Source organism: Electrophorus electricus, chromosome 14, assembly GCF_041902795.1.
Source record: "Electrophorus electricus isolate QZ-2024a chromosome 14, ASM4190279v1, whole genome shotgun sequence".
Classification (NCBI taxonomy): domain Eukaryota; kingdom Metazoa; phylum Chordata; class Actinopteri; order Gymnotiformes; family Gymnotidae; genus Electrophorus; species Electrophorus electricus.
The window spans coordinates 12,428,824-12,442,500 of NC_137510.1; the positions used below are offsets into that span (position 1 = coordinate 12,428,824).

Consider the following 13,677-nt stretch of genomic DNA (forward strand, 5'->3'; position numbering starts at 1 on the left):
CTAACAAGAAAAGGGCAGGCCATGCTTTTAAGTAATAAGTCCTGGCCAGCTTTGAGAGTATAGAGGATCCACATGTCCCTGATGAGGCAATTAACAAAGCCAAAGGTTTGGCAGGTGGATGGAGTAACCATCTCTGAAAAAAGGGTGCCTCAGTTAAGGTGAAGGTAATTGCAGCAATCAAGCCTGTCAGTGCAGGTGATTGAGGTTTGAGCCATCTTATGGTTGTTAGCTGGCAAGCTGAAAGGCTGATGTATAGTTGTATAACCTCCTGCCCTTCTTGTCCATTTCTCCATTGGGCAATATTGTGGGTCAAACCAAACACCCTCATGCACATTTAGTCTAAGGAGGATCACAAATCATACACATACAGTCTATGAAGGATCACAAATCAGAAAAGGCACAGTTTAAGTCTTGGGGGGATGGTTAAATATATGATCACCTTGTAAATTATCAATAACTTGACAATTGTCAAGTTACTGTGGTTGAACAGAGGTTTTACATGTGAATCATTTTATTTGTACTTGTTTAGAAATTTACAATCAACAAAGACAAAAAAAAACATTTGGATGCATTTGTTCATGCTATTTTCACATTCACAAAGGTTTTTTCATGTTTCCAGTGGTGTAAATGATGTAGAGGCATTTTAGATTTCTGAACATATTTTACAAAATTAACATTTTCTTTTATTTATCTTACAGGTATTGTTCTTGCAGATATCATAGAAAAATACTTTGTATCACCCACACTTTTCCGAGTGATACGATTGGCCCGAATAGGACGTATCCTTCGACTCATTCGAGGAGCCAAAGGAATCAGAACATTACTCTTTGCCTTAATGATGTCATTACCTGCACTGTTCAATATTGGTCTCCTGCTCTTCTTGGTTATGTTCATATATGCCATTTTTGGAATGGCAAACTTTGCTTATGTGAAGAAACAAAGTGGAATTGATGACATGTTCAACTTTGAGACATTTGGCAATAGCATGATTTGCCTTTTCCAGATAACAACATCAGCTGGCTGGGACAGCTTGCTCAGTCCCATTCTGAATAACTCCCCGGAGGAGTGTGATCCTGACATGCCACACACTGGCACAAATGCCCGGGGAAACTGTGGGAACCCTTCAGTGGGCATAACCTTCTTTGTTACTTATATCATAATTTCCTTTCTCATTGTGGTGAACATGTACATTGCCATCATCCTGGAGAACTTCAGTGTGGCCACAGAGGAGAGCACTGAGCCACTTAGTGAGGATGATTTTGAGATGTTCTACGAGGTCTGGGAGAAGTTTGACCCAGAGGCCACTCAGTTCATTGAGTATGCCAAGCTTTCGGATTTTGCAGATTCACTGTCCGAGCCGTTGCGTATTGCAAAGCCCAACAAAATCAAGCTAATCTCCATGGACCTGCCCATGGTGAGCGGTGACAAGATCCACTGCCTGGACATCTTGTTTGCTTTCACAAAGCGTGTGCTAGGAGAGTCAGGTGAAATGGATGCTCTCAAGCAGCAGATGGAAGAGAAGTTTATGATGGCAAACCCATCCAAAATCTCTTATGAGCCCATCACGACAACACTACGGCGTAAGCAGGAGGAAGTATCAGCCACTGTTATACAGAGGGCCTACAGAAGGCATCTAGTGCGGAGGCAGATGAAGCAAGCCTCGTTCCTGTATCGACAGCTTCACTTAGAGGGAGCTGCCAAAGAGGAGGAAGATGCACCAGAGAAGGAAGGGCTCATAGCATCCATGATGAAGGATAATTATGGACCTGAGGCTGAGGCTCTGTCCTCTACCTCCTCACCGCCATCTTATGACAGTGTGACAAGAGCCACTAGTGAGCTTTTCCAAACTCTAATACCTGAGCCCAGGAACAGTGACCTGGGCAAATCTTATTCTGATCTTGACAGAGACCGTGAGACATTTCTGTAACATTCAGCAAGAAATGTTCTCTCAGACTTTAATCTTGTTTCTTTTCTTTTGTTTACAGAATGTATAGCTCAACCAACACACAACTCAGTCTTGATAGAAGTGACTGTGCATAAAGACTGCAAGTTTTTTTTAGGACAAGTTGATGTTTTCTCTTGTGGTTCACATTTTGTTTGAATATACAAGGGGAAAGTGTACATCACGTAGACAGTTCACATCGACTTTGCTTCACAGTTCTTATGCATGAACGAGATTCTGCAATGGTCACTGCAGTTATATCACAGATGTAATAGTCAAATATTAGACTGAAAGAAATGCAGTTTATCAACATTTACAAAGTATGCCTGACCGTCTGAGTTCATTAAAGGTCTTACTTAAATCGGTGTGATTTCCTTCTGATAACAGATTTACAATATGTAGAGGCAAGAATATGATGATAGTGGTATAGCCTTGTAAATGTTACAAGTCTTTCATATTTTTAAAAGAACATTTTTGATATAACTAAGTATGAAATTTACCTCTGTACAAGTTGTCACTAGCGATGAGGAGAAGAGCAAGATGATAGATGGGAATATTTGGCACTACTTTGATTTTAGCTTTGTGAAAAAATTGTTTTTTCTTTTTTGTGTTTGTTGGTTTCATTGTTTTGTTTTGGGTTTTTTTTGCTCACGTTCCCATTTATTTAAGACAGTCTCTTAATATCCTGGTCTGGATTACAGGAAGCTGTAATCAAGGCTAGTAAAAGACAATCAAAACATGCTTCACATAGATTATCTTGTGTACATCATCTGTCTTTAACAATGGCTACCAAAAGACTGCACAAGATAATCAAAATGCTATACATTTATACATTTAGTATATCTATTACACTTATGAAGTATTTGTTTTGCATGTTCAAACGGCATCATTTAGTGATGCATTGACCACTTTCTTGTAAGGCTAAATTATTTTGCACATTTGTTGAGCAATAATTTGCTACTCTTAGATAAAATTAGAATATTGATTTAGATATATTCAAAAGTACAAATGGGTCTTTTGTACTATGTCAGCAAGATCCCTAAGCGGAACCTCTTGCTGTCTCCATGGCTTACACTTTACTATAAAAAATTACAGTGCATTTGTTTCATATCTCAGACTCATATTAAGATATTAAACTATTCAAAAATGTTTTTCAAGTCAGGTTAGAAGGTTTGCTGAAGGGCTGTTTTTGTAGCAATAGACCCCAAGTGTGCCTGGTAGAACTTAATTCTCTTTCCACTACAACAGACTCCTTACCATCAGAAGGCACAGTAAATCTGTTTTATGCCTAATTAGCATATCCATTATCAGTTACATTTTCTGTAATCCCACAATTGAACTACATTTTATTGTAGTGTACAATCAAATTTTAATCCATCATCACTTTTGATCACTTCTACCACTTCAAAAGTGTAGTACAAGCAACTCTCATCAGCAACAGCATGTCAAAGTGCTACAAATTTAAATACAAGCCATCTTTACCTGATTTCTACATAATGTAATAGAGATGTATATAGATATTTTGTCATAATATTATTTGCTTTAAGTCTAAAAAACACTGCAACAGGTCTTCATGTTTGACAATGTGTGTTGCACTGTGTGCAAACATGTTTAAAAAATACTAGAAAATATATTTTTAATTTAAAACTGAGGGCTTGAACAAAATCTGAAATCAAGAAAGCAAATGTATACCATTTTCTAGGAGAAACAGATACTCCTATTTACTTTCAGTCTGTGAGCCTAGAAAACATACACATATCTCAGAAGTTCGGAGAAGTTGACATGACATTTTTGGACATGGGTCCTTCATCTGGAGGATCTTGCAAGCAAACATTCAATTGAAATTACATTAAAAGTACAAAAATTGTATACCCTACATAGATGTGTGGGGTGTAAGTTAGTGTGTTTCTGTGGGTATTAATGTAAGCATTTCCTGTGCTCACATCACACAGAAGTAGACATGACAACATTTATCCACTGTTTTGTTCAATATACATATGTGCTAACCTGAAACAAGAAAACATAAGGCGAATTTTTTTGATGAATTGCCTTTGCTGAAATCATTTTTGCACAGTAGGGGAGTCATATATTACCTAGGAAAAAAAGGGTGTTTGTAGTGTGTAGGTGTCATTTTACTGAGTCTGGGCAGTGTGGGGATGGGTTGTGTACATACCTTAACATACCATGCAGTGCAACTACCATGTCTGGGGCAGAAGCAGAGGCTGTTGATGTTAATTGCTTGATGTAATAATTACAGAGGCAGACAGTAATGTGGGATGGAGCAGACCAAATTTGGTTTGGCATCCAGAGAGGAGAAGCTAAGGTCCCACTCTGCTGAGTGCTCAGCATCTCTCTTGACCTGCTCACATCTGATTTTACAAAACCAAAGTGTCTAGTCTGATTGCTTTAGACATAAAATGAGAAAAGGTCAACTCAGTGCTCAGAGATTAAACACTTGTTAGTATTTGGACATAGTTATACATAGGCAGGAAACCTTACAGTATAATGGTACTTAGCTTAATTAGATACTGTATATCTCTAGATAAAATACACCATTATCCCAAGCATTAATAATGAAGAGGTCAGATTCAGAAAATGTTCAAAATCCCTAATTTTAAAACTGGATATAAATTGTTAAAAATCCTTCAAAATTAAGTTCTTGACTACGTGTACATATAATCTCCAGGGCATTCACAGTAACCATCGACAATAGTGTGTTCATTGAAATACAACTTAACATCTATAGTATGAACATATCAAACTAGGTTGCCTTTAAGATGCATGATGGATAAAGCATGACCAAATTTGTTCCTTGCAAAGAATCTGGACATTGACCACAATTCTCAAAATGTCTTAGTACATTTACCAATGACTCTGTCTGCAGTTTTTATTTTTGCATTCATACCCACGTTTTCACTGATTAGGGTTCACACAGTGTATTCTACCACCCACAAATAAAGCACAGGGATACTTTTCTATCTATATGTTTTCAAAAGATACCGGTTTGTGCAATACAATAGGACAGATATGGGAAATAAAAGGCATATTTTTGTCTATGCTTTGCATATATAATGTACAAATATCAGTTATCTCAAAGCAGGTGTATTTTATAAATGGTAGAATTTGCTATATTTACTTGCTATTTTTTATTTAGAATTTTTCTAAGAAAATTTAGTGATCAAATTCCAGGAGATTTCTGCTGCCATTTAAGGATACAAGCAATATGGGTCTGATGAATATGAAGGAAGTGATCAAGGATTAGGCTTCCAGAACTACATATGACAGCTAATAGTCAGTATAGATGACCAAACAGGGCCAGAGGAAACATTTGGAGTTCTATAGACATATTTTTGAACTGTCTTTGAGGCAAGAGGATGATGAGGCATCAAAGATTTGCCCCTCAAATCATTTTGTGCCTGTTTATTTATTTACTTATTTATTTTTTACACTGTTAAGATGTGCATGCTGCAAATGGCAATTTTCTGCTTCCCTTGTCCCAAGCAAGGTTTCACATTTGTTAATCTCAACTGTGTGACCCCTATTTTTTTGATTGTTCATTTGAAATTTAAAAAATGCAAAGAAGATCTTGTCAGCTGTATTACTACTAGTCAGGACAAATACAGTCAAGGGGTTTGAGCTCTGGAATCTAAAAACAGGTCCACAGTTTTGGAAAAGCACTGTTGCCAATTAGAACATGTATAACTATAGTAAAATAAATAATAGGAATAAATATTTGTTTGTGAGCATGTCTTGTTTGAATTGTTTATCCCATCAACAACATTCTGTAGTGTAGTCCCTTTATTACACTGATGTGCAAATCTGGAAAATGTGTATGAGGTGTATCAGCTATTATCTATTTGATAATTTACAAATTAGCAATTTGTATATTAAACTGCAAGTAATGTTGTTATTCATTAACTGTGATCATTCCATAATGATGCTCAAAGTAGTGTACAGATAAAGTTCTTTGTTTGTAATACGTGTAGTGATTGAGTTGAAGAGTTTTCCCCAATGAAATTAAGTAGCGGACCAAAGGCTAATTGTTCAGAAAAGCAGTTCACTATCTGAAAATATACCTACATATCCTCACATTTTGTAGTGCTGGACAGGTTTTAAAAAAACCTATAAGCAACTGTGTTGAGTATGCACTGTAGTGAATTACATATTCAGTTGTGTGCCTGAATCTGAGGTTTTGAGGTAACATTTAGATAGCAATAAAACAAAATGCTTAATGTACCTAGAGTTTTAATGTGAACACAAAGAGTGTTTTGATTAGCTGCCTGTCCACAGGTTGTGTTAGTCATTAAATGCTAGGACAGTTGTCATGCTGTGTCAGGCCATGTTGACATTGTGTTGAACTGTGCATTATCATCCTACAAGCCTTTGCTCATCAATATACTGAATCCTCCTACAAAATACACCACCACTGGTAGCCTAAACTAGCCAGTGTGTGTGTCTGCTATCACCCTCAAAGTTTTACAACAGCCATTTGCTGACTATGCACTTTGAAGTCATAATAGGTTTCGGCACACCCCTCCCCCAACTGACGCACAAATGTGCAAACTTCCCATGTGGTTTTTGTGTTTGCTTACCAAAATGCTAAGTATCAGCAATCTATAAACTTAACCTAGTTAAACTACATATTTAGTGTTACTAAATATGCCGTAGAGACAATATATAAAAATTGTTCTGTAAAATTAGACTTACAGAAATTGCTCTTTATCCCATAATTAATCAGCTAAAAAGTACTTTGTATCTAGATTGTACTTTCAAAATATTTGTAGTGGAGCTCATAATGGAAGCCTATGCCCACTAATCATTTTGCAAACTGCAAACCAAAATCATCACACACTTGTCTCAAATAGACTTACTTGTGTGGCTTCTTAGCCACAAAAAGCTAAACACAAATGCCAACAATGCACCATGTGTTAATCAACTTCCTCCATGTTAAAGCAATACAACTGGGGTTATCAATTTAATTGGAAAGATGACAAAATCACAAAGCTAACTCAAGAAATTAATTTCCAATGGCAGGGGAGAATAACAATGGGCTCGGTACTGTTAAAGAATATTGGTGTGTATATTAGTGAGATAGAACATTTGGTGGGGCAAAGGGTAAGCAATCTATATGACAATTTCCATTTTCAGTTTTTGCCTGCAGTGAGCCCATACCCTAGAAGCACACCGGCCCATGGTTCTCGTACTCTGTGATGACTGATTTTCACCTACTGAGTCTAGGAATCTTCCTGTGTGTGGCATTTTGTGTGCAATACAACATAGAGAGAAAGTAAGATAAAACATTTCGTAATGTCAACTACGCCACAATGTGTATAGTTGTCATTTTATTCACAAGCATGAAGGATCTGACAGCAGCCTGGCTTGCACCATATGACAGAGACAGCAGCCCAGTTTAACTCTGGCCAAATGACAAGCAGGTCTGTGTGACAACTGCCTCAAATGCTGCAACTGCTGCAATCTCCAGATGGAAGGCCCCCAGAAGATCAGTGTGCATACATGCATGGCATTTGTACCAAAATGCTCACTCTTTCCTGAGTGTGTCAACACTGCATTCATCTGACTCCTTAGAGAAGCTTGGTAAGTTTGCCAGGTCTGTTTGTGGCTCCAGAGATTTGTGACTACATGAAGGCTGCATCAACTGCTCTATTGTGTGGGCCACATCTTTCCAAGGCTTTGGACATTTTGGCAATCAACAATTATTTGTTGGCTCTGTACCATCTTTCTGCTATGAGGAGAAATTTCATGTTTAAATGTAAACTTTATTTAGGAACAGACAAAGTAACAGCACTGATATAGAATATTGTAATACTGGTATGGGAAAGACATAAGCATACAGAATCTACAGAACTACAGAGTATGTTCTATGAGTATGTTTTATGAGCAGAGTATGTTCTATGAGCATAGTTCTACTATGTTAATAAGAAGTTATGCTTTCTGTCAAAACACCATACACTACTTAACACGAAATAAAAGCAGAAAGGGGAATACTCTTCAGTGCAAATTTTAAAATGCAGTTCTCATTCAAATCCATATGAAAAGAAATAAATTCATGTAGTGAGGAATGACCTTTACATTGTCAGAGCAGCACTGGATCAGTCTGCCAAAGGACAGAAGTGTAGCTATACTGAGGCAAAATATCCCAGATATCAGTGCTGCGTCATCCAGATACAGAGCTGTTTGACCTAAAATGGTGTGTTTTGGCCAGGCTAAGACCCCTAAGACCTGATTAGCCTTCCCATGAGCCATGGACCTAGGAGACTGGGTTACAGAGGCACACTTCATAACCAGCCTCTAAGGGAGCATGCCTGGCACCCAAGGCATTGCCTGGTATGGTTTACACTGAGAGCAACTGCATAGCCCAATCATAACAAGCACTGACAAATATTCCACAGCTAACTGGTACTGAGGAAACAGGGCCTATATTCTACAAATCCATTGCAAGGATTTCAAATCCTCATTGCTTCCTAAACCTCCATGTTACTCTCAAAGACTTGCTAGTCACAAAATGGCATGACACACTTTTCACCTTTGTGTACCAAAACTGCCTATTAATAAGCATGTCCAGGAATGGATCTGAATATTGTACACATTCATAACTAATATTCCGAAGGCTGTTGTTAGCTGGGAGCACTGATGAAGCAGAAATAAATAAACAGAATACTTCCTCTTTGTTCATGTATGTGTGTCTACTTTTCTCTCTTCACTTTCTATGCTCTCCATCCCTCACCCCTATTCTATTCTTCCTCTCCCTCTCCCACCCTCCCTCCTTCCCTCATTCTTTGGCTCTTCATAAGCTGAAGAATACGTGTAGGCCCATGAGTGTGTTGTTTTCTGTATGGGGTTGCCATGACAGCAAAGTCCTGATGAGGTCCCTGGATGATGTTGCAGGATGTGTGTGTTTGCTCAGTGGAAGCAGTGACCCTGTTCTCTGGAGGCTAATCCCCCCGTTTCTCTGCGCCTATGTCCACACATACACACAAATATACATGTCATACACCCAAGATTACAGACATTTCCTATGCATTACACACAGACCATCATGACAAGTACATGTACACATACACGAATTGGTTCACTATGCTGCAGCATACACACTTCATTTTAGCATTTCATCACCACTGCAGAACAAATCATGCAAATGAAAACTGCTGCATCAGGGTTCTGGTAGTCACAGGTAATGAGTACACTGGAATTTCAGCCTTAGCAGGACTCAGAGAAACAAAGGGAAGCTCTCTCTCATACACACACAGTTTTTATGTACGAAGAATGCCCAAGAATGACAAGATTACGCAGGTATAGAGCACACCTTCATAGATCAATTTAATTATTGTGAAAATATTGTGCACACAGCAGAAAGGTATGTAGGGGATGGCAATTTCCCTGATAGAAGCCACCTCACACACACACACACTCCCCTCCTTCCATTACTCACATGCGACCTAGTTACAGACTGTGACAATTACCATTTTTTTCCCACCAGGAGGGATATTCCCCCAACAACAACATCTGCGTTCACATTTTAAAACTTTTCAAAACTTCAGCACAAAGTCTTTGTCCAAAGTGGAACTGCCAGATAGTGTAACAGTTCATTACTGGACTTTGTCGCCTGTTGCAGCATGCTAATCTTCAGTAGCACATCCATGTATATGCTATATACACAAAACATACTAAATATTGATTTGGGTCACTTGGTGAAGTGAAAAGAACTTGGAAATGTGACTTCAGTTTATGATCTTTCGAATTCAACTAATAATCTGTAGTAATCACAGCCATTAATATCCAAGGCATTTGTACGTATCTGCTCCACACGTCCAGCACATGAAATGTCTGTGCCTAATGCTGGAAAAATTATCAAATTGTCAGATCACTCTGAATTTAGATGTTGAGTTGAAATTAGATATGGTTCTTACAGTAATGACAATGACTTAAATGAAAAAAGTCTTTTTGCCATCTTCTTTGGTCCTACCATTGAGTTGTGCCATCCTAGTACACCTTAATGTGCTCATGAGCATGAACTGAGTAAAATGTAGCACAAAAACATAGTCCCTCAATGTAGTATAAATAGTTAATCTCATTACGTAAATTGTCTGTTTTTATCACTCACATATCATTTGCTTCCAGTGTTTATTAAAAAAACCTCTTAAATTCTAAAATATTTGCAAGGTGACAAAGTGACATCACTTTTTAATTTAAAAATTAAGTTTGTGATGTTTCTGAAATCAATTATTTCATTATTTAATTAAATCAATTATTTAATAATTAATATTAAGCTTTTCAATATTTTACTAATAAGTATTTTCAATTTATTTATCTATACTTTTGGAGTTCAAATAATTTTATAATCAATTATTTATTAGTTTAATTTGAAATTGGAAAATTAAGCTTCATATCTATATTTCTAGTGCACCACATCATAAAATGGGTAAATTTTCTGAATGTAGTGACAGACTGGCCTTCTCCATGTTGATCAAAGTATCACTGGTGTCATGGCTACTGGTGTCAGACTATATATCCAACACCAATGACACAATATTATGGCAGAGACAAAGCTATACATATATGATTACAACAGTTAAAACCATTTTATGTGCACAATAGGTCTCTGCAAATATTTCAATAACCCTAACCCTCCAGCATAAGAAGCTATTAAAGATGCCTTAGTTAATCAACATAGTTTTACTCTGAAAATATGCAATAAACCTAACTGGTAAAATCTAAAAAAGATATGGGGAAAAATAAATTACTGACATCCACAGAAATTGTAACATACAACATTTTGATTATTTTACTTTCTTTAATAAGCACAACTGAACCTTTACGAACTCTTAAGTGACCGTAATGACTTCCTAATTCACTGGGTTATAAGTGTTGACACATAAGTCAAACACTCTGTTATCCATCATCTTGAGGAATATAACAAAATGCACAAACGGTTGTTATCTCAACAGGGTTGTTCATATATTTAACTTTTGTAATTTTTTACTCATTCTTTTTTGTATTATTTATCTATCTAGTTATCTATTATTTGCTTTTTTGATTACTATTCCATTAATATTACATAACTATGGTGTGACAGTGTACAACAGTATTATTTTTGTATTTATTAATTACTTTTATAACCGATTAACTTAGAAACTTTCATTAGAACGTTTAATACAACCAAACCTTTAAACCACTTAAAAGAGATCACAAGTGCCATTTGCACACAGCAAGGAGGAACTGAAAGACCATTTACCTTACTTTTTGGCTCATCCTTAACAACAGTGCTAATAATTGTGGCGCACGCTCTATTCTTAATTTGTGGAGTTGGTTTTGGCAATGAAGAGTGCTGAGAAGCAGAGGCTGTATAAGCAGCAAAGAGATCCAGGTACTGAACACAAGGCTGCTTATTTGACAAAAAGAGAGAGATACAAGTGAGCAGAAAATGGCACAGAGCAGATGCACAGACAAACAACTGATGTTTACTCAGAGAAGCAAAAACAACAAGAGGAAGAGAATGACAGACCCACTATAAAAGCTGAGGCAAAAAACAAACACACTACCACAAAAATGATGACTGACTACTTGATTAACCCTGACTACATAACACATTCCAATTTATTTAAGTTTTGTTGTTAGGTTTCAAACTGTTGTGATGCATGAACCTCCTGACTGGCCAATGCTCCTGGTCATGTTCACGCCATTGGTGACCTAAGCAAAAGACATTTTCACATTATTATAGTAATGAACAAAAAATATGCTAAGGCCTACTTATTTGTTCAGCAACCTTAACAGAGATCATTATATGTGCAGCTATGCTATTCAGCAGAAGAGACAGAAAAGATTATTTAACATCTGGCTAGAGGACCTGCTGAAGCAGGAATTGAAATCATGAAGATGTCATCAAATATAAAATATTGTCCCAGCAGTGTCAATTATAGAGACATCAGCTGCCTGGGCAGAACAATAAAAAGAATCCACCACTGCCCATTTTTGCTTCCAGTAAAACAAACATTCCACTGAATATCTTTCACCTAACTTAACAGGTTAACTTATGAGGTAACACATGAGCACAAAAGGTTTGGGTTGTTAACTATCTAACACACCTGAAGTAAAATAATATTATGGTGAGATGTAGGGCCAGAAATGAATTATTCTGGCACCAGTCCAAGAGATGTAGTAGCCTTGTAAGGGGTGAACAAATTACATGCCTCATGATAGAATTCAGTAGCATTCTTGTTTCAGTTGGAAACTTTGCATTCCAAAAGCGTAGTGACATCACTGATGTGTTAAACAGTGTCACTGATATTACAGCTGGTTTGATAAAATTGTTCCTTATTTTAATGACATGTAATCGACATAAATATGCTTTATTAACTTTGACATTTCAAATCTATATTGATTTCTTTTCACAGATGTCCTTACAACAATCATCATTTTAATGAAAGATTGAGACACTAGTGCCATAGAATATCTATTGTATTACTGTAATATATGACTAAATAGTATACGAGATCCTATACATTTGTTAATTAATTGTAATGTTTTTAAACTAAACATTAAACAGATGACTCTAAATAAACCCTGCTCACATGAGGAAGAGCATCAACAACCAACAAGAGCCATCAGACATGAGTTTGTGTGCTCTTCCTCTTTCAGTCCCATTAAGAGAAGCTCCTTTAAACATACAGGGCTGTCTACAAGGGTCCCCAAACTAAGCACCACCTCCTAAGCACCCCCAACTAATTAAAATGGATTGCCTATAGAAAGGGCCTAGCATTTATTGCAGAGCCATAATCATACTGAGATTGCTACTAGTCTTACTAAAAGTCGAGCTCTTGTAATTAAATGTGCAAGTTCTAGAAGTTATTCAAAATGCAGAGAGGGCATGGACAGCTTGATCACACTGATGTGCTCTGGTTCAAAAACGTTTCCTCTCAGTTGACATAAAAAGGAAACAATCTAGAGACATTGCTTGTAACAAAATACAAAGAAACATCTTAAAAAACTGAGCCCTTTCTTAAAATAAAATATCTGTTTTAAGAAGTGTATGAGATTGAGGACAGTCAATTTAGAGACATACTGATGAGAAGGTGCAGTCAGTTTAATTTTTCATGCCTTAAAGCACCAACCAGGTGCTTCAGAGAAACAGCTACATCTCACATACAATTAACTCCTAGTTTACTGACAGAGAGCACAGTAACAACATGGTCACTGTGCTGCATCACTGGTGCTGTTTAAAAGCCCCTATTATTACTGGAACAAAAATACCACCAGCAGCAATTTATGACTCTGGTTTTATTAATAAGCCTTATTTAGTTTTATACCCATTAATGGACATTTGTAACACCTGGTGATTTATGAAATATCAAGAAGAAAACCCAAATAAAATAATTTTTAAACCAGTTTGCTCAAAATGTACCAAAACTGACAAACTATAACAAAACATTGCAAAAACCTTACCAATTTAAAGAAAAACAAATCTCATATGCTATCTACCAGCCCATTCTACCCTCAGACAAAGTGAAATATACTTGAACTAAATTGAAATATGCTTGAAGTATTGAAATAAAGCGCTCAATATGACTCCACCCCAGCTGCTTTGGAGCAGTAAGAATGTGTAAGAACACGGCAGCAGACAAGAGGCTGCTAATTACAGCCAAGCTTTGAGTAAGCGAATATAGGCCCATGGTACAGGTATACAATTCTTATTGGTCCAGAACTTTGCTTAGCACCAA

At 36.9% G+C, this 13,677-nt stretch overlaps 1 protein-coding gene across 8 annotated transcripts in view; it reads left to right on the plus strand.

Annotated features, from left to right (window-relative positions):
• scn5lab (sodium channel, voltage gated, type V-like, alpha b) overlaps positions 1–5,685 on the plus strand; it is a 96,925-nt gene extending 91,240 nt beyond the window's left edge. For 7 of the 8 annotated variants that reach the window (XM_081697038.1, XM_081697042.1, XM_081697041.1 and 4 more), the window contains 2 exons: positions 699–1,832; positions 1,986–5,685. In XM_081697038.1, coding sequence (XP_081553164.1) covers positions 699–1,832; positions 1,986–2,101 — 1,250 coding nt within the window. In that variant the 3' untranslated portion in view covers positions 2,102–5,685. Of the gene's footprint in view, positions 1–698 lie in introns of all 8 variants that reach the window. The other variant, XM_081697040.1, reaches the window with a different exon arrangement.
• Positions 5,686–13,677: the final 7,992 nt, after the last annotated feature.